The sequence below is a fragment of the Ruditapes philippinarum genome, unplaced genomic scaffold (genome assembly GCF_026571515.1).
Source record: "Ruditapes philippinarum isolate M1 unplaced genomic scaffold, ASM2657151v2 ctg8052_1_1_1_1, whole genome shotgun sequence".
Taxonomy (NCBI): Eukaryota; Metazoa; Mollusca; class Bivalvia; order Venerida; family Veneridae; genus Ruditapes; species Ruditapes philippinarum.
The window spans coordinates 22771-43389 of record NW_026866852.1 but is presented as its reverse complement, the minus strand read 5'-3'; the positions used below and the strand labels follow the sequence as shown (position 1 = coordinate 43389).

The 20619-nt window shown below is 34.3% G+C and overlaps 1 protein-coding gene across 1 annotated transcript; it reads left to right on the top strand.

The window, feature by feature from the left end:
• Positions 1 to 8412: 8412 nt before the first annotated feature.
• LOC132734017 (uncharacterized) lies at positions 8413 to 12363 on the top strand. The gene is made up of 6 exons (XM_060720720.1): positions 8413 to 9249; positions 9954 to 10085; positions 10393 to 10524; positions 11229 to 11360; positions 11667 to 11798; positions 12217 to 12363. Exons 1-6 carry the CDS (start codon positions 9139 to 9141, stop codon positions 12361 to 12363), a joined length of 786 nt encoding a protein of 261 aa, XP_060576703.1. The 5' UTR covers positions 8413 to 9138.
• The last annotated feature ends 8256 nt before the right edge of the window (positions 12364 to 20619 follow it).

The following is a 20619-nucleotide window of genomic DNA, read 5'->3' as shown; positions in this document are numbered from 1 at the left end:
TGACAGACGGACAGACAGACGGACAGTGCCACAACAAGACTTGGTACTGATCAATCATGTAAAGTTTGGATAAAATTGCACCAGTAGCTTATGAGGAGTAGTCCGGACAAGCTTTTGCCGTATCTGGCAACACAAGAAAAAAACACCTTTTCATCAAAGGGCCATAACTCAGCCAAAAATCATTCAACCGGAAAACCCGTGCAATATGCGCAAGGACTTGAGCTACAGATCAATCCTGTAAAGTTTTCATTGAAATTGCATAAGTGGTTATAAGAGAACTAGTCCGGACAAACTTTAAAAATAAAAATTATTAAAAAAAAAAAAAAATGAGCCATAACTCTGACAAAAATCATTGAACCGGAAAATGCTGACAATATGCACAACTAGACTTGGTACTGATCATTCCTGTAAAGTTTGGATGAAATTGCACCAGTAGTTTATGATGAGTAGTCCGCGACAAGCTATTGTGTATCTGGCAACACACAGAAAAAAACACCTTTTATCAAAGGGCCATAACTCGGCCAAAAATCATTCAACCGGAAAACCCTTGCAATATGCGCAAGGACTTGAGCTACAGATCAATCCTGTAAAGTTTCATTGAAATTGCATTAGTGGTATAAGAGAAGTTAGTCCGGACAAACTTTAAAAATTAAAAATTATTAAAGGGCCATAACTCTGACAAAAATCATTGAACCGGAAAAATGCTGACAATATGCCACAACTAGACTTGATACTGATCATTCCTGTAAAGTTTTGACGAAATTGCACCAGTAGTTAATGAGGGGTAGTCCGGACAAGTTTTGTGACGGACGGTCGGACAGACGGACAGACAGACAGACAGACAGACGGACAGACGGACAGACGGACAGACAGACGACGGAGAAGTGATCCCTATATGTCGCCACTACTCCGTAGAGGCGACACAAAAAGAAGATAAAATTAGATTTGCACTAAGAGCATTCTTTATCATTTGAAGAGTTGTCAAAATATCAATCAATCGTACAACATTTTACTTGACACTAGAAATACTTATATTGCATGTTAATTCATACAGTTGTGATAATATTTTATAACCACATAAGGTCTAAAATTATGGATAACACTGATCAGGTTACAGTCAAAATAAGTTTAAATTTTGTCATAATTCCTCACAATTCTTACATTTATTTCATATATATAATTAATAACTCACGTGACCTGAGGAAATTTCTATAAATAACCGTCGATATGTATCTGGAACTTTAAGTTTATAAAATGACTTTGGCAGTCTTTATATTAAGATAGATTTCATATTTTATACTAAACAATGTCCAGTATCAACTATTGGTCATTCACCATTATATCAGTCAGTCTTCTAAAAAATATTATTAATTTAGCTCAACTTGACAATGAAAAAATAAGTATAATGACACTTTAAAATATAAATCTTTCAATTTGTTATAGGTGTAAAAAAAAGATCATGGAGTATTGAAGAGAAATGTGCCCTTGAAGTCCTTGTGAGCAAGTCAACATTAGAGAAAAAGCCACCAAGGAAAAATGATATACTTAGTGTACAGTTAAAAAATCCAGTCTTAAAATCACTGCATTGGCTTAACATAAAATATCAAGTGTGGGCAATGGCTCAACAAAGACAATCTGCAGAAAAGAAATTGATTGTAGACTTAGGAGTTAATTCGTAGACTTGTTTTTGTGCAAATATTGTTTCATAGGCTTGTTATAAAAAGGAAAATAGAAATTGGCTGTCAATCCATCATACTTTATTTAATCAATCTTCACCCAGGATTTTGAAATTACGTGGCACAATTGTTCACGAGAAGATGATGTGTACTTCAAAACAACCAGACCCCTATGTCAAGGATCTAGATCAGATTTCGAGTTCAAAGGTCAATATTGTCTGCTAGATGGTACATATTCTTGTTCCTAACATTTAAATCCATCAAGGAATTTTGAAGTAACTTAGCACAAATTATCACCATAATCAGACATGTCATGCACAACACACAGACACTTACCCCAAAGGGGTAACATGATCTTTAGTAAGACCTGTTTTGTGTCCCAACCACAATATTTCCTTCCATAAAAGGATTTTGACAGAAGCTTGAATAGATATGCACCATATTTAGAAAAATAAAATGTGTGCAACATCTACACTCGTATCACATTTAGTGAGAGCTGTGATTTTATCTTACTTGTCATTTTTGTCAAATTAGAAATTTATTTTGTTTATTTTTCCAACTTTTATTTTCTGTGTTAGTGGTTAATTTTAAATGTAATGTTTGAGAGTTTTACTTATTGTTGAAAATATGTTAACACAAAATAGTTACACATTTATGGTTCTAAAACAGTTATATATTAATGGTTCTTATCTGTATAATCATGACTACTTATATTTACTGTGCCATGGATATAATTTTTGTCCTGCATTGTATAAATGATAGTAGTTTCTTTTGGAAAGAAAATCATTTTAAAAAATCTTTATGATTTTGTTTACCTCGAAAAAAAAAATTATAGTGTGACACCATAACCAGAAGTATCAGTATTGTAATTATTTCTGCATGCAGAATGTCTATTTTTAGAATTTGTAAATTTGTTGAGAAAAAAAATCACCTTACACTCTTGTCTTCCTTTTGTAAAATGCCTTTGAAGGTCATTTTTATATTCTAAAGCTTTGAAATCCTTAAACAAATGTATCCTTAAAATTGTGTTTATTTTAATATTTAACAGTGTCGTAATAAGTTAGGATAGTTATTTTGTACAAAGTCTGCATAAAACCAAGATTTAAATTGTGAAAATTCTGAGACATAAATGATATTTCATAGGACATATATCACATTTAAAATGTACAATGCCTTTAGCGGTATTACCTATTACATGTATTATGCATGATCTTGCATAAATTAAATTACCAAATATTTTGTATTTTTGCAATATTGACCCGAGACTGATTAATTTTTGTAATGTTTTTTGTTTGTTTCTATAATTTTTATTATTGAAACATTTGCATTTTTATTCTTGTATTGATTTCCATAATTTAGATTATAGACTATTTTGATAGGACTATTATGGCCTAATGGTCTAGAAGTTGTAACTTCAGAGTTTGGAGTTCTAATCCATATCAAACATATCCTTATTCTTTTCTTTTCATAACATATATATATATATATATGTATATATATATATATATATAAATGTTATATATAGTTTAAGAGGATATTTTTTCATGATAAAATTCAATATATTTTCAGGATCAAATATATTCAATATTTCTCAAAAAACGAAAAAAATAATCATTTTATCTAATTTTACCTTAAAGTAAAAAGTTGTTTGTAAATATATAACATTTGCTATGCCATTGTGCAATGCGTAGTATTACATGGATTATTTATAGGTGCTTGACATGGTTCGAGTTCAGTATACAACTAAGTACAGCCATAACTGTCTTGGAAAAAAAAATATATATTAATATTTTCATATTAATTTTTCATATTTGTTTTTCTCAAATCTGATATATATATTTGACTGATAAAGCACCATATTTCATCGGTAAAATTAAATAGTCCCTGTGGTTCAGTTTTTGGTGCAAGCTAGTATCTCCAAAACTACTGAAGAGATTGGATTGAAACTTCACACACTTGTTCTCTGTGATTATCTAACATGATTGGCACAAGTCCTATACCTTTTTTTGCATAATTATGCCCCGTTTTCAACTTAGAAATTCTTATTAAAGTTTTTGCTTGTAGGCTGTTATCTCCATATGCAATTTATGCATTCATATTAATAAGGCAGTGATTTACTCGATAAAACATCTAAATAACAAGCCTTTGTACCTTTCTGGACAGTTTTTAGCTCGACTATTCGATAAGAATAAGTAGAGCTATTGTAGTCACCCGAGCGTCGGCGTCAGCGTAACCACTTATGTTAAAGTTTTTGTAATAGTTCAAATATTTTCAAAGTCCATTGACATATGGCTTTGAAACTTTGCACACTTGTTCACCATCATGACCCCAACATGTAGACAGGAGGAGGTAACTCTATCAAGCATTTTGACAGAATTATGCCCCTTTTTTGACTTAGAATTTACGTTAAAGTTTTTGTAATACCTCAAATATTTTCAAAGTCCATTGACATATGGCTTTGAAACTTTGCACACTTGTTCACCATCATGACCCTTACCTGTAGACAGGAGGAGGTAACTCTATCAAGCATTTTGACAGAATTATGCCCCTTTTTTGACTTAGAATTTTTGTTAAAGTTTTTGTAATAGTTCAAATATTTTCAAAGTTCATTGACATATGACTTTGAAACTTTGCACACTTGTTCACCATCATGACCCCAACCTGTAAACAGGAGGAGGTAATTGTATCAAGCATTTTTTTTTAACTATCAAGCACTAAGAATAGTCGAGAGTTGCTGTCCTACCAACAGCTCTTGTTTATATTCATATAAGTAAGCATTATTATAATCAACAAAACATGTTTGTGACAACTTTTCGAATAGTTGAGCGTTACTGTCCTCAATAGTTCTTGTTTTCTAATAAAATTTAAACATGATATAAATGTCTATCAGGTGTGCAATGGATTTGCATGAAGAAAGATATCAAGATATATACTTTGTTCAAATGTTTAAACAGAAATATAGAAAAGAACATCAAAGCCTTAACTTGAGTGTATATTATGGTTTATATACTTTCCACGATGTAGAGCTGTGGTAGTCAATATTTCATAATTAATGATTGCAGAGTACTGTTTGCCTGTACATGAGATATTTAAATTTCCTTAGATTTTAAATGGGAAAATGGTGCAATTTCTGTTTTCCATTTATATGAAGATGTTCATGCAATAAATATAGTGTTAAGATGGATTTTCTAGTGTTGACAATAATTTCTTTGATCTTATTAGCAAAAGGTATTTCTCCTTTTTAATTCAATGACATCTTTCCCAAAATACATGTATATTTCATTTATAGATACTTTTTTGTTAAAGAAAAATGATAGTTAAACTATGGAACTGACTAAAATAAAAGAAAATGAACATAATTTAAGGCATTGTGTATGTATTTGTATGTGGGCTAACAAAGTTTTATTAACCAACTTCATGTTTGCATTTGTGGGAACTGAATAATAGTTATGTAAGCAGCAACAGCGTCAACCAAATGTAGTTATGATTGTCGGGACTAAAAAATATGGTCGGCCATCGGGGTATTACAGGTTTTTCATGACCAGTTGAAATTATAAGGAGCTAATAGGGATACTAAACAAAAACAGACTAGTGTGTGGGTATACAGTGAATGTTTTTATAACCCGGTGTCGTTGCCAACAAGTTTTACTGTATATAAACAAGGGGTGATTGGGAAGTCTTACAAGTTGACAGCACCTGTCATCTTAATGCATTCAATTTTTGTTAAAAATGATTGTGAAAATCGAATTCTTGAACCTAATATATGCTCATTGCTTCTGAATTTCAAAATTTAAATAAAAATACCATATTCCCCCCATACTCCTATAAGCTCCCACCCCCTTCTTTGCTCTCTAACTTGATTGTTTAATCTAATCAAACAAAAACAAAATGGTGACAATATTTCAAAAATGCATTATTAATAGCTAGGTAAATCCCACACTTTTTGATGGGGCGTATTTTTTGACATTTTACACTTGTTTTGGATTGTGTTTTTTTAGGGAAAACCAGCAATATTTTTGTATATGTGCTTAGATAACAGTTAATACATGTGTGATTTGATAAAAGTTTTACTGTAGAAGACAGTTGAAATAATTTTGTATCTTGTTTGTTTTGAGTATAACAATTTTTGTGTCGCCTTGAAAAGGTGACATATAGGGGTTTCTTTTGTCGGCGGCGGCGGCGTCTGTGTCGGCGTCGTTGTTGTTGTCGGCGTCGGCGTCCGCTAAAGCTTGTCCGGAGCATAACTCAGTCACTATAAGTCTGATTGACTTCAAACTTGGTATGCATGCTTCTTTCAATAACCCGAAGTGCAGTGCACAAGGACCAGTACTCTGCAGTTCTTATTTTTTGAGTTATTGCCCTTTGTTAATTTTCATACTTTAATTTTGTCCGGGCCATTTCTCTTCAACTAAAAAAGCTATGGACTTGAAACTTCATAGGATGATAGATCTCATTAAGAAGAAATGCAGTGCACAAGAACCAGTACTCTGCACTTCCTAATTTTTTAGTTATTGCCCTTTGTTAATTTTCATACTTTATTTTTGTCCGGGCAATTTCTCCTAATGTATAAAAGCCATGGACTTGAAACTTCATAGGATGATAGGTCTCATTAAGAAGAAGTGCAGTGCACAAGAACTGGTACTCTGCATTTCTTATTTCTTGAGTTATTGCCCTTTGTTTATTTTCATACTTAATTTTTGTTATAAAAATTATGGACTTGAAACTTCATAGGATGATAGATCTCATTAAAAAGAAGTGCAGTGCATAAGAACTGATACTCAGCATTTCTTATTTTTGAGTTATTGCCCTTTGTTGCTTTTCTTACTTTATTTTTGTCCTGGTCATTTTTCCTCAAGTATGAAAGCTATGGACTTGAAACATCATAGAATGATAGATCTTATTGATAAGAAGTGCAGTGTACAGAAACTGCTGCTCTGCACTTATTATTTTTTTTAGTTATTGCCCTTTGTTATTTTTCATATTTCATTTTTGTCCTGGCCATTTCCCCTAAACTACATTGTTCACAAGACGACACATCCGACTCGCGGAGTTCTAGTTTAAGTGGTGATATCTTTCAGAATTGTATTACAACGATAACAATGTTGACTACTTGTACAGTGATCAGTGACCTTTATTTGCTCATAAATGGTCCCGTTGTGTCCTCAATAAGGTCAGAAAGATTGCTGCTTTTGGTTTTATTGGAGAATTGCATATAAATTTTAGAAAATAAAAATGTAAAAAGGTGACTGTGTTCTTTATATTTTAAACATCAGATGTTGTTAAGACTTCCAAATGAACATCAGTGGAGTCACCAGACACTTTCAGCTTACCATTACAAAAGAGCTCATTATCAGCTATTACATGTGCGGCTGTCAGTCGTTGTGCGCCGGCCTTGAATCTTTTGGTGGACCACATTTGTGACCCAATTTTAATATAAAAAAATGCTAGAATCCTTGGCAAAGGTCGAAAATGTCTGATTTACCAGGTCAAATCGTAGACAATCCTTGTTGACAATATACTCTTGTGGTCACATTTGTAATATAATTTTGTTGAAACTTGTGATAGAACACCGTTAAGTAAATTGTTTTTATTATAGTGTCGCCCCTACTGAAAGGGGCAGTCAAACTGGTTTATGATGCACCTTTGACACTTCATAGTAGTACTTCGCGGTTCTTGTTCTTTAATGCCAGAAATAATGCAGGTTATAATTGTTAATTAAACTGATGGCTCTCCAACCCGTCACGTCAGTAAGAAGTATGGCCACTTAGGGGACTTGAACCTTATCCACTAGGGGCATGTTCCCACTTCGACGAATCTCTTTTCGCCGAGAGAAATTTTATAGGGACAGGTCCCGAGTTTGAATTTTCTCTGGTCCCCATAAAATGTTCTTCTCCCGAGAAAATTTTTGTTGGCACATGTCCTCGCTACCACATCTCGCACTCGTCCCCATTTAGTTTTCTCTCTATATACTTGATGAAAAGCAAACGGAAAAATAAATGAACATGGTGTAGGGGAGGGAACTCTGATTCAAAAACACCAAGAGTTGTTTTTAGAACTAGTCCTTGTACGAGTCCCCAGATTGTAGGATTTCGTTTACTGTCACCTTTGACACTTCATAGTAGTACCTCGCGGTTCTTGTTCTGTAATGCCAGGAATAAGGCAGGTTATAATTGGTAATTAAACTGATGGCTCTCCAACCCGTCACGTCAGTAAGAAGTATGGCCACTTAGGGGACTTGAACATTATCCACTAGAGGCATGTTCCCACTTCGACGAATCTCTTTTCGCCGAGAGAAATTTTATAGGGACAGGTCCCGAGTTTGAATTTTCTCTGGTCCCCATAAAATGTTCTTCTCCCGAGAAAATTTATGTTGGCACATGTCCTCGCTACCACATCTCGCACTCGTCCCCATTTAGTTTTCTCTCTAAATACTTTATGAAAAGCAAACGGAAAAATAAATGAACATGGTGTAGGGGAGGTAACTCTGATTCAAAAACACCAAGAGAGTTGTTTTTAGAACTAGCCCTTGTACAAGTCCCCAGATTGTAGGATTTCGTTTACTGTCCCCATTTAACGGTTTGAAACATCTAGAGAGTACTGCTGAAAATGAGCATGACAATAGATTTGAAAATGAGATTGCTAATGATAAAGGTCGTGACATATCCTTGATGGATTGTCATCAAAGTCATGATGACAGAGAGGTAATGGAAATTTGAGATGGTTTTTTTTTCCAATATGTGAATTTGTAATCAGCATGAATGTGTCCGAAGGGACCATCTTTAGTTAAATCATTGGCTATTTGTTGAAAAAAAAACACTAATGACAGAGGCCTCATCATGTTAATTTTTACTAAAGAGTAACTTTTGACAAAGTATGTCAGTAAATGTCCAAGATACCATCATATAATTATGTACACACATGATTTGAGAGTATAGGTTTGAGTATTCTGCGTTTATATGTAGATTGGAATTCAGTGACTGTTAAAAGATATTGATACTTTATTCTTATTGTTTTGTTTAAATCAGAGTTAGGTTGAAAATAAACATGACATAAGATTTGAGAATGAGATTGCAAATGATTGCGGCTGTGACTTGTCCATGATAGATTGTCACAAAAGTCATGATGACAAAAAGGTAATGGAAATTTGAGTTTTTTTTTCCATTTCATAATTTGTTATCAGCTTGTATGTGTTCTAAGGGACGAACTTTAGTTAAATGATGGACTATTTGTTGATAAAGCTCTTTGAGAACGAATATGCCTCTTCATGTTAATTTTTTACTTAAGGTGTATATATTGGAACAGTAGGTCAGTAAATGTCCAAGATACCATTACATATATATGCATGATTTAAGAATATAAGTTTTAGACTTTTTGAAATATGTAGATTGGAATTTAGTGCCTGTTATATAATATAGAAACTTGTTTTGAATTTTTTAATCAGACTCTCTCAACTGATGAAACCATGAGTAATGCTGAAAATGAGCATGACAATATATTTGAAAATGGGCTTGCAAATGATAAAGGTCGTGAAATATCCTTGATGGATTGTCATCAAAGTCATGATGACAGAGAGGTAATGGAAATTTGAGATGGTTTTTTTTTTCCAATATGTGACTTTGTAATCAGGTTGAATGTGTCCCAAGGGACCATCTTTAGTTAAATCATTGGCTATTTGTTGAAAAAAAAGCACTAATGACAGAGGCCTCATCATGTTACTTTTTACTAAAGAGTAACTTTTGACAAAAGTATGTCAGTAATTGTCCAAGATACCATCATATATGTACACACATGATTTGAGAGTATAGGTTTGAGAATTCTGCGTTTATATGTAGATTGGAATTGAGTGCCTGTTAAAAGATATTGATACTTTATTCTTATTGTTTTGTTTAAATCAGAGTTAGGTTGAAAATAAACATGACATATGATTTGAAAATGAGTTTGCTTATGTTGCTTTTAATTGTAGTGAAAATATGTTTATATGCCAAGTTGGACAATGAATGTCCAAGATACCGAATTATGTATTTGATACGAGGATATTGGTTTAAAGTTTTTTGAATCAGATATTGATTGGAATTCTGTGCCTGTTATATGTTAATAGTAGGAAGCAGACTTGTTTCCAAACATTTTGATGTTATTATAACAACTTAGTGTTCAACTTATCCTGCGTACGCATACTGCATTGGTTCAGAATTCTCTTTTGGCTTGTTTTATCCAAATAATTTCCAATCTGTTTCACTTTTATAGCTGTTTGATTTGTATTGTCATTTTTGTATTCAGACCATGTCAAATAATGAAACTGTGACTCATTTTGAAAATGAGCAGGACATAAGATTTGAGAATGAGATTGCAAATGATTGCGGCTGTGACTTGTCCATGATAGATTGTCACAAAAGTCATGATGACAAAAAGGTAATGGAAATTTGAGTTTTTTTTCCATTTCATAATTTGTTATCAGCTTGTATGTGTTCTAAGGGACGAACTTTAGTTAAATGATGGACTATTTGTTGATAAAGCTCTTTGAGAACGAATATGCCTCTTCATGTTAATTTTTTACTTAAGGTGTATATATTGGAACAGTAGGTCAGTAAATGTCCAAGATACCATTACATATATATGCATGATTTAAGAATATAAGTTTTAGACTTTTTGAAATATGTAGATTGGAATTTAGTGCCTGTTATATAATATAGAAACTTGTTTTGAATTTTTTAATCAGACTCTCTCAACTGATGAAACCATGAGTAATGCTGAAAATGAGCATGACAATATATTTGAAAATGGGCTTGCAAATGATAAAGGTCGTGACATATCCTTGATGGATTGTCATCAAAGTCATGATGACAGAGAGGTAATGGAAATTTGAGATGTTTTTTTTTCCAATATGTGACTTTGTAATCAGCTTGAATGTGTTCCAAGGGACCATCTTTAGTTAAATCATTGGCTATTTGTTGAAAAAAAAAGCACTAATGACAGAGGCCTCATCATGTTAATTTTTACTAAAGAGTAACTTTTGACAAAAGTATGTCAGTAAATGTCCAAGATACCATCATATATGTACACACATGATTTGAGAGTATAGGTTTGAGAATTCTGCGTTTATATGTAGATTGGAATTCAGTGCCTGTTAAAAGATATTGATACTTTATTCTTATTGTTTTGTTTAAATCAGAGTTAGGTTGAAAACAAACATGACATATGATTTGAAAATGAGTTTGCTTATGTTGCTTTTAATTGTAGTGAAAATATGTTTATATGCCAAGTTGGACAATGAATGTCCAAGATACCGAATTATGTATTTGATACGAGGATATTGGTTTAAAGTTTTTTGAATCAGATATTGATTGGAATTCTGTGCCTGTTATATGTTAATAGTAGGAAGCAGACTTGTTTCCAAACATTTTGATGTTTTTATAACAACTTAAGTGTTCAACTTATCCTGCGTACGCATACTGCATTGGTTCAGAATTCTCTTTTGGCTGGTTTTATCCAAATAATTTCCAATCTGTTTCACTTTTATAGCTGTTTGATTTGTATTGTCATTTTTGTATTCAGACCATGTCAAATAATGAAACTGTGACTCATTTTGAAAATGAGCAGGACATAAGATTTGAGAATGAGATTGCAAATGATTGCGGCTGTGACTTGTCCATGATAGATTGTCACAAAAGTCATGATGACAAAAAGGTAATGGAAATTTGAGGTTTTTTTTCCATTTCATAATTTGTTATCAGCTTGTATGTGTTCTAAGGGACCAACTTTAGTTAAATGATGGACTATTTGTTGATAAAGCTCTTTGAGAACTTATGCGTCTTCATGTTAATTTTTTACTTAAAATGTATATATTGGAACAATGGGTCAGTATATGTCCAAGATACCATTACATATATATGCATGATTTAAGAATATAAGTTTTAGACTTTTTGAAATATGTAGATTGGAATTTAGTGCCTGTTTTAAAATATAGAAACTTGTTTTGAATTTTTTAATCAGACTCTCTCAACTGATGAAACCATGAGTAATGCTGAAAATGAGCATGACAATATATTTGAAAATGAGATTGCTAATGATAAAGGTCGTGACATATCCTTGATGGATTGTCATCAAAGTCATGATGACAGAGAGGTAATGGAAATTTGAGATGGTTTTTTTTTCCAATATGTGACTTTGTAATCAGGTTGAATGTGTCCCAAGGGACCATCTTTAGTTAAATCATTGGCTATTTGTTGAAAAAAAAGCACTAATGACAGAGGCCTCATCATGTTAATTTTTACTAAAGAGTAACTTTTGACAAAAGTATGTCAGTTAATGTCCAAGATACCATCATATATGTACACACATGATTTGAGAGTATAGGTTTGAGAATTCTGCGTTTATATGTAGATTGGAATTGATGTTTTTATAACAACTTAAGTGTTCAACTTATCCTGCGTACACATACTGCATTGGTTCAGCATTCTCTTTTGGCTGGTTTTATCCAAATAATTTCCAATTTGTTTCACTTTTATAGCTGTTTGATTTGTATTGTCATTTTTGTATTCAGACCATGTCAAATAATGAAACTGTGACTCATTTTGAAAATGAGCAGGACATTAGATTTGAGAATGAGATTGCAAATGATTGCGGCTGTGACTTGTCCATGATAGATTGTCACAAAAGTCATGATGACAAAAAGATAATGGAAATTTGAGGGTTTTTTTCCATTTCATAATTTGTTATCAGCTTGTATGTGTTATACCCCGCTATGCAACACTGACTGAACCTATCAGGCGTCTTACACATCAAGATGTGCTGTGGTGCTGGTCAGAAAGGGAAGACGAAGCATTCAACAAGCTGAAAGCTTGTCTAGCAAGTACCGAAGTCATGGTATATTCTAATCCCGATAAACCCACTGAAGTTCTAGTTGATGCTTCCCCTGTTGGCGTATCCGCAATTCTTACTCAAGATGGGAAAGTTGTAAGTTATGCTAGTCGTGCATTGACCGATGTGGAGCAGAGATATTCCCAGACTGATCGGGAAATGCTGGCTGTTGTTTACGGAGTTGAACAATTCCATTTATACCTATTTGCTTCTGAGTTCAAGGTGGTTTCAGACCATAAGCCGTTTCTTGGTATAATTGACAGTAAGAAACCTGCTTCTGCCAGAATGGAACGTTGGCGACTTCGATTGATGCCATATCAGTTCAAACTCCAATACCGACCAGGCCGAGATGAGTTGAATCCAGCCGACTACACGAGTCGACATCCACATGATAAGCCTAAGCGCAATAACGCTGCTGAAGCTTATGTTGCATACATCAGTCATAACACTGTGCCTAAGTCACAGACTTTAGACGAAGTCCGTGCTGCTTCACGCAAATGTCCTACTTTGCAGAATGTGATGTCTGCCATTCAGACTGGCGATTGGTGGAATGATCCTACTTAAATTTCGTATGTTCACTTCCGAGACGAGCTCTCAATCTATGATGGTGCTATTTTAAGAGATCATCGTTTGGTCATTCCAGCCCAATTACAAGAAAGGGTTGTTGATATTGCTCATCAAGCCCACCAAGGCATAGTCAAGACGAAACAGCTCCTCCAGGAAAAAGTCTGGTTCCCTTCTATTGACAAAATGGTTGAGGAGGCTGTGAAAAGCTGTATTCCATGTCAAGCATCATATCCTGGACATAACAAGAGAGAACCTTTATGTCCCACTGTTCTGCCTTCTAGCCTTTGGTCTGAATTGGCTGTTGATTTTTCTGGTCCATATCCATCTAGTCAGTACATCCTAGTAGTTGTAGATGAACATAGCAGATATCCCGAAGTTGAGATTGTACATTCCACATCGGCAAAGGTTGTAATTCCCAGACTTTAAGGCAAATTTGCACGTCAAGGGTTCCAAAAAGTTTTGAATCTGATAATGGTCCGCCTTTTCAAAGTCAAGACTTCGAAGACTTTGCCAATGCTTGTGGTTTTAAACATCGCCGTATCACTCCGCTGTGGCCGGAAGCGAACGGTAGTGTGGAACGGTTTATGGGCACTTTGAACAAGTTTGTTAGAGATTGCGTGTCAGGAAATAGAAATTGGAAGTCTGAACTTAATCAATTTCTTATGCAATATAGGGCAACACCCCACTCATCAACCAAAATTTCTCCGTTTGAAGCTCTAACCGGTAGAAAAATGAGTTTTGGTCTCCCAGATATTCCCAAGTCTGATCAAGCCCCAGTCTCTGATAGCATAGTAAACAATGATGCTATGAGTAAAACTAAGATGAAGGCCTATGCTGACCAAAGACGACACACGTCGGAGTCTAGTCTCAAACCTGGAAATCATGTCCTGGCAAAACAGCCAAAGCTGAATAAACTTACCCCACCGTTTGATCCAGATCCTTACACTGTAATTGAGACAAGAGGGCCATGATGGCCCTGAAGTCGCTCACCTGTATATAGGCCTCCCCCCCCCCAACGCCCTTGCAGGGCCAATTTTAACCCAAGGGCTTTTATTTGAACAAACTTGGTAGACACCCATAAGAAGATGTTTCATGCGAAACATCTAAGCTCTAGCTCATTGGGTTTTTTCAAAGAAGTTATTTTAAGTTTTTACTATACACATATAGTTAAAAACAATGACACCCCTGGGGCGGGGCCAGTTTTGACCCCAGGGCTTTTATTTGAACAAACTTTGTAGACACTTACTAGAAGATGTTTCATGCTTAATATCAAAATTCTAGCTATTTGGGTTTTTTCACAGAAGAGTTTTATGTTTTTGCTATACACATATAAGGAAAATCAATGACCCCGGGGCAGGGCCAATTTTGACCCCAGGGCTTTTATTTGAACAAACTTTGTAGACACTCACTAGAAGATGTTTCATGCTTAATATCTAAACTCTAGATATTTGGGTTTTTTCAAAGAAGATTTTTTAAGTTTTTGCTATACACATATAAGGAAAATCAATGACCCCCGGGGCGGGGCCAATTTTGACCCCAGGGCTTTTATTTGAACAAACTTGGTAGGCACCCATTAGAACATGTTTCATGCTAAATATCTTAGCTCTAGCTCTTTGAGTTCTTTAAAAGAAGATTTTTTAAGTTTTTACTATATGCATATAGGGAAAATCAATGACCCCCTGGGGCGGGGCCAATTTTGACCCCGGGGCTTTTATTTGAACAAACTTGGTAGACACTCATTAGAAGATGTTTCATGCTAAATATCTTAGCTCTAGCTCTTTGGGTTCTTTAAAAGAAGATTTTTTAAGTTTTTACTATATGCATATAGGGAAAATCAATGACCCCCTGGGGCGGGGCCAATTTTGACCCCAGGGCTTTTATTTGAACAAACTTGGTAGACACTCACTAGAAGATGTTTCATGCCAAATATCTAAGCTCTAGCTCTTAGGGTTTTTTAAAAGAAGATATTTAAAGTTTTTTCTTTCGGTTGCCATGGCAACCAGAGTTCTGCATGGAATTAAATTCTTTGAACAATTTTTAAAGGTGACCACCAAAGGAACATTCCTGTGAAGTTTGGATGAAATTGGCTCAGTGGTTTATGAGGAGATGTCATTTAAAGTAAAAGTTTACGGACGGACGACGGACGGACGCCGGACGAAAAGCGATCACAAAAGCTCACCCTGTCACTTTGTGACAGGTGAGCTAAAAAAGGGTAGTATGGTAACCGCAGAGCGGAATGGCCGTTATTTAACCCTAAACTCTTCATTTTTTAGGCCAATAAAAATGCAGTGATGCTGGAGGATGAAGAGGAATATGAAGCCCCTCAAGCCTCTAGTCCAGAATCTAGTAGCCCTGCTGCTCCTGAATTAGTACCTTGTCCTGAATCTAGTCTCTCTTCTGCTCCTGATATAACTCTTGTACCTGTCACTCCAAGGAGAAACCCTCCGTCACTCCAAGGAGAAACCCTCCTCGCTCTACTCATTCTGTCTTGCCTCAGAAAATGAAAGACTATGTGATGAGTAAACCTAAATGAGCCTTTAAGTAGTTTCAAGATTTTTAAATTGTTCTTTTTCTCTTAATGTCATTCATTAAGTAACATGCATTTGCATTTAATCAAAAATCATTTTTTATAATAGACAACTCTTCATGATTGTTCAAGTAAAGTTCTCTGAATTATTTATTGAATACAAAGCTGTAGTTATATTCCCAATTTAGTATTTTGATTGCCATAACTTTCAAGTATAAACCTTTAATGTTCTCATTTTAAGGGCAAACAATGAATATTCAATTAGGTATATTACTGAATTACTGAATATCTTTAAATAGTCGGTTCTGTTTGTTTGTAACATTTAAAATATTATGCACAGTTTAACAACATTTCATTGTATTATTGGTTCAACAGCAAGTAAGTTTATGACCATTTAAGACATTAGTGTTTGAAGTATTTCACGTAAAAAGATGATATGTGTAATTTCAGTGACATTTTGTAACCATTTTATATGTTTGGTAACTAAACAATGGATATACATATGTGCGTAACACCAAAGACAATAATTGTATAACTGTGTTGAATACTAGAGACGACATTATCATTGTTGATGTTCCTCATGAGGTATAACTTTAATTCAAGGTAGGGAGGAATGTCATGTTCATATCTAAATAGATGAATCTGACCTTTAGAAATTTAGTAGTATGTAACCTACAACAACAACAAACATGCCGTCAATAAAGTTATAAAGTGAAAGCGACTTATTTAGTGTAAATCCAAACAAACACACATGCTGTGTACTTGTTTTTCATGTTATATGATACATGAACACTAAAACCTTGTGACCCACAAATCAATAGGGGTCTTCTACTTAATATGGACAATCATCCTATAAAGTTTGAATATTGTGAGCTAAATGGAACTTAAGTTATGCTCCGGAAACCAAATTGCTAACGGATGGACAAACAGACGGACGGACGCGACAGGGTATAACATATGTCCGAAACTTTTTCCGGCATATAAAAAGTAATGCTAGTTGTGCATGTGATACAGTTTATGAATAATTTCTATTATTGTTTGGTCACAGGATGATGAAAGCCTTTAATAACTATTTCAGCAAGACTATGTCACCAAAAAGGAGCTGGATGCAGTTGTGGATGATCTAAGAAGCCTCCATAGGAGAGGAAGAAAACTAGAAGCAGCAGCAGCAAATACCACAAAGGAAGAGAAAATACCACAATTTCAAAGGAAGAGAAAATGAGACCGACATTGATTTAAAGCAACTGATTAAAAAAAGCTGACAATGAGTTCAATGCTGTTGAAATACTGCTGGTACATTTCTTTGACAAAGATCTGTCAGTGGAAAGAGAGCAAATATGAATGTTTATCTTGAGTCTGTATCACAAAAATATTTTCTTGTGCGACATAATACAAAAAATACCTAATGTGCAGAAGAAACTGCAGAAGAGGTTTTCGAAGGAGTAATTCTTCTCTCCAGTTACTTTGATGTTAGTTACTCTCCAGTTTCCAAGTTACTTTAAGATACATATGCCACTTACTTGAGATACGCCTGCAATAGTCAAGTAGATTTCCAAACAATTATCTTAAGATTTAATTGAAAGACATATCAAATGTTCAAGGACTGTGTAGTTTTCACAGATAAATTGTATTCTAAAGTTATGTCAGTAATGACACAAATGTTTTCAAATGAGTAAATATATTATCAGTTATAGTGTGAGTGGGCAGAGAGGAAATCAAAATCTGATAGCCGATTATATGATGTTAGGGTGTCAATAGAAAGTTTCTAATACTTAAACTTTACAGTTATATGCTCAGTTTTTGAGTCGTTCCTTTAAATATGTAGGTAGAATTAGAAACTATCTGCACCAAATTGTAAACAAGAGGGCCATGATGGCCCTGAAGTCGCTCACATGTATATAGACCCCCCAGAGCGGGGCCAGTTTAAATCCCAGGGTTTTTATTTGAACAAACTTGGTAGACACCTATTACAAGGTGTTTCATGCTAAATATCTTAGCTCTAGCTCTTTGGGTTCTTTACAAGAGGATTTTTTAAGTTTTTACTATATACATATAGGGATATATAGGGAAAATCAATGACCCCCTGGGGCGGGGCCAATTTTGACCCCAGGGCCTTTATTTGAACAAACTTGGTAGACACTCACTAGAAGATGTTTCATGCCAAATATCTAAGCTCTAGCTCTTTGGGTTTTTTAGAAGAAGATATCTAAAGATTTTTCTTTTGGTTGCCATGGCAACCAGAGTTCTGCATGGAATTTAATTCTTTGAACAATTTTCAAAGGTGATTACCAAAGGAACATTCCTGCCAAGTTTGGATGAAATTGGCTTAGTGGTTTATGAGGAGATGTTATTTAAAGTAAAAGTTTACGGACGACGGACAAAAAGCGATCACAAAAGCTTACCCTGTCACAAAGTGACAGGTTAGCTAAAAAAAGTTTAACTTAACCCTTGGTTAAACGCTTACCCTGGGTTAAATTTAACCAATTTTTGTTAACTAACCGATCAGGTTAGTCTCTTGTATAAATCGAATTAACCAAAAGGTTAAAAAAACCAAAATGGTTAAAAGTTAAACTAACCAACATCAATACCGACATGCAATAAATTCAATTGCCGGTTAAGTTATTTTTGTGGAATATGTCAAATTTGACAGACGACAGGTGGTTTAACAATGGAGGAACCAGTGTAGAAAAACAAAGAGTACGTTAAAAAAAAACATTACGTTGTCTGCGGTTGAGAAACTGAAATCGTCAGTAATTGAACATTTCAATGTAATCAATGCAAAACACTGCAATGGATTGTGGGGTGTGACGGAAAAAAGCAGGATAGTGTAAGTTCTAACAAGTGTTCTAACATGACATTGCCTGTCTAAAATTATCTTGATAAATACTCTTCGACATGTCTATTATGTTGGACTAGATGTTTATACATTATATATCTAAAATATAAATAAATATTTAATTAAATTTCCTACATAAATACATGTACCGAAATCGTTGATCAATGCTGGATTGAATCGAGATTAGTCTTAAATTTCAAGTATATACTCTAGTCACAAAGATTTTTAAAAAATCGATTTCAATGACTAAAGTACAGTATATCATTTTTGTATTTTGCTGAACTAAAATACTTTCACTGTCTTGATAGGCCTGGAAATCAGTCAGTAAGGCAGTTGTCAGTGTCAATGTTACCCTGAGAACTGTCAGAGAGATCAGGGAGAAGTGGAGAAACCTGACAAGAAAGCAAAGACAGAGGTTATGAACCTTTCAAAAGATTTCCGCAGGCAAAACGGGAGGTAGACCCCCTGCTCCTCTCCCAGACCCAATCTTGGACGATATAACTAGGCTATTTCAGAAATCAGCTGCCTTTCATGGAAAACCTGGGACAATTGATTCTCCGACATTCATCAACATGAGTGAGTATTATTGTTATGAACTATAAACTATTTATTTAAAATACGGTAGATTATCTATAAGAACTACCAATCAAATTTGATCTAAATGAGTTGTCTTTCTTTGATTGTGAGGTTCTCTATGGGAATTCTTATATATCCAATGATGTAAAGTAGTAATAATATTTAGTTTTGATAATAGAAAGTACTATTACATGTATTAATTATCATTTCTTAATTATAATGCTTTTTATTGACTCTCTGATAATCAAATATTTAACTAGATCTAGTTTCATTCCTGCAAATGAATTTTGATACTTAAGACATTTACGATAATATAAGATATATACTATATATATAATGCAGTAAGTCTATGTCGCCACTTCTCCGTAGAGGCGACACAAAAATCTTAAAAAATTATTACAGTTAGCAAGCAAATCTGGTAAGTATCCTGCATTCATCATGACGGATAACGATGAAAAAGAGATAGTATATTTCCAGGTAAAATTTGATGTTGATTCAAGGCATAACAAGCAGTAAGATATTTTTCAGAAAAGGATTCAGCATTATTGCATATGAATTATGAAATGTTGAAATAATGAGTCAAACATGACATTCAAGAAGTTGAATTGGCTAACTTGAAGTGACTGCAAATGAAGTTTCAGACTCTGCATCTGAATATATAAAAGTAAATATTTATTGTTACTTTTATTATCTTTTCAGAATTTTGTCTTTGTCTGCGATTGAATTTTGCTATTTAATGTAGCAACATGTTAGTTATTGTGCTGTGATTTACATTCAAAATCTGCCTGAGGTATACCAGTATATTAAGACAGAACTATTATTTCCACCTTGGAATTGGAGGGACATGTCCTTTTGTGTCTGTCAGTACGGTCTGGTTTTATTTTTTACCTAATTTAACAAGAAGCTAAGGGTGAGCTTTTGTGACAGATGGATGTTTGTTGCATGTCTGTCATTTAATGTGTCTAAAAAGATATTCTTTTAAGAAAAACACTGGGCATATAAACAAGAAACTTCATAGAATGACAGAAATGATCTTGGGTGGTCCAAAAGCGTAAGGCTTCAATATTTGGTATTTAATATTACACAGTGATCTTCTACAATGATTTTTCCAATTATTTTTCTGGGGTCTTAAATGACCCTGTCCTCAAACTGCAGGGCCTACATTTATTGTGTTCAGAAGCACAAGGCCTTTTCTGTGACTTTCACCGCATACAAGCTTGGCACAGATGGCTTTCCAAGGATAAGGTTGGCAACCAGAAAGAACAGATATTGGCAAGGTTAAAAAAACCTGCAGCAGCCTAAACAGAAGATTCGAAACACGTCTCAAGAATTTGAAGAAATCCAAGTTCTGTTGAAAGTCTGCAGTTACTTGGAGAAGGAATGGTTGGCAAAGAAGAAAAGGTTTGGTTGCTTTTTACACGGACAATATCAAGTAGCTATCTTAAAAATGATCATAGGTTCATAAGACAACTCCGGTATTGTGCCAATTTGATTTTGGAGTGGAGCTTTGTGACAAAAAAGCTCTCAGGATTAAGAGGGAAAGCAGGGCAATTGGGATGAAGAGTTGTGGATACTAGCTC

Excerpts from the sequence above, each read along its gene's own strand:
- LOC132734017 (XM_060720720.1), top strand. The coding sequence starts at position 9,139 with ATGAGTAATGCTGAAAATGAGCATGACAATATATTTGAAAATGGGCTT. Across the intron at positions 9,250-9,953 it reads AAAGTCATGATGACAGAGAG|ACCATGTCAAATAATGAAAC; the intron begins GTAATGGAAATT and ends TTTTGTATTCAG. Across the intron at positions 10,525-11,228 it reads AAAGTCATGATGACAGAGAG|ACCATGTCAAATAATGAAAC; the intron begins GTAATGGAAATT and ends TTTTGTATTCAG.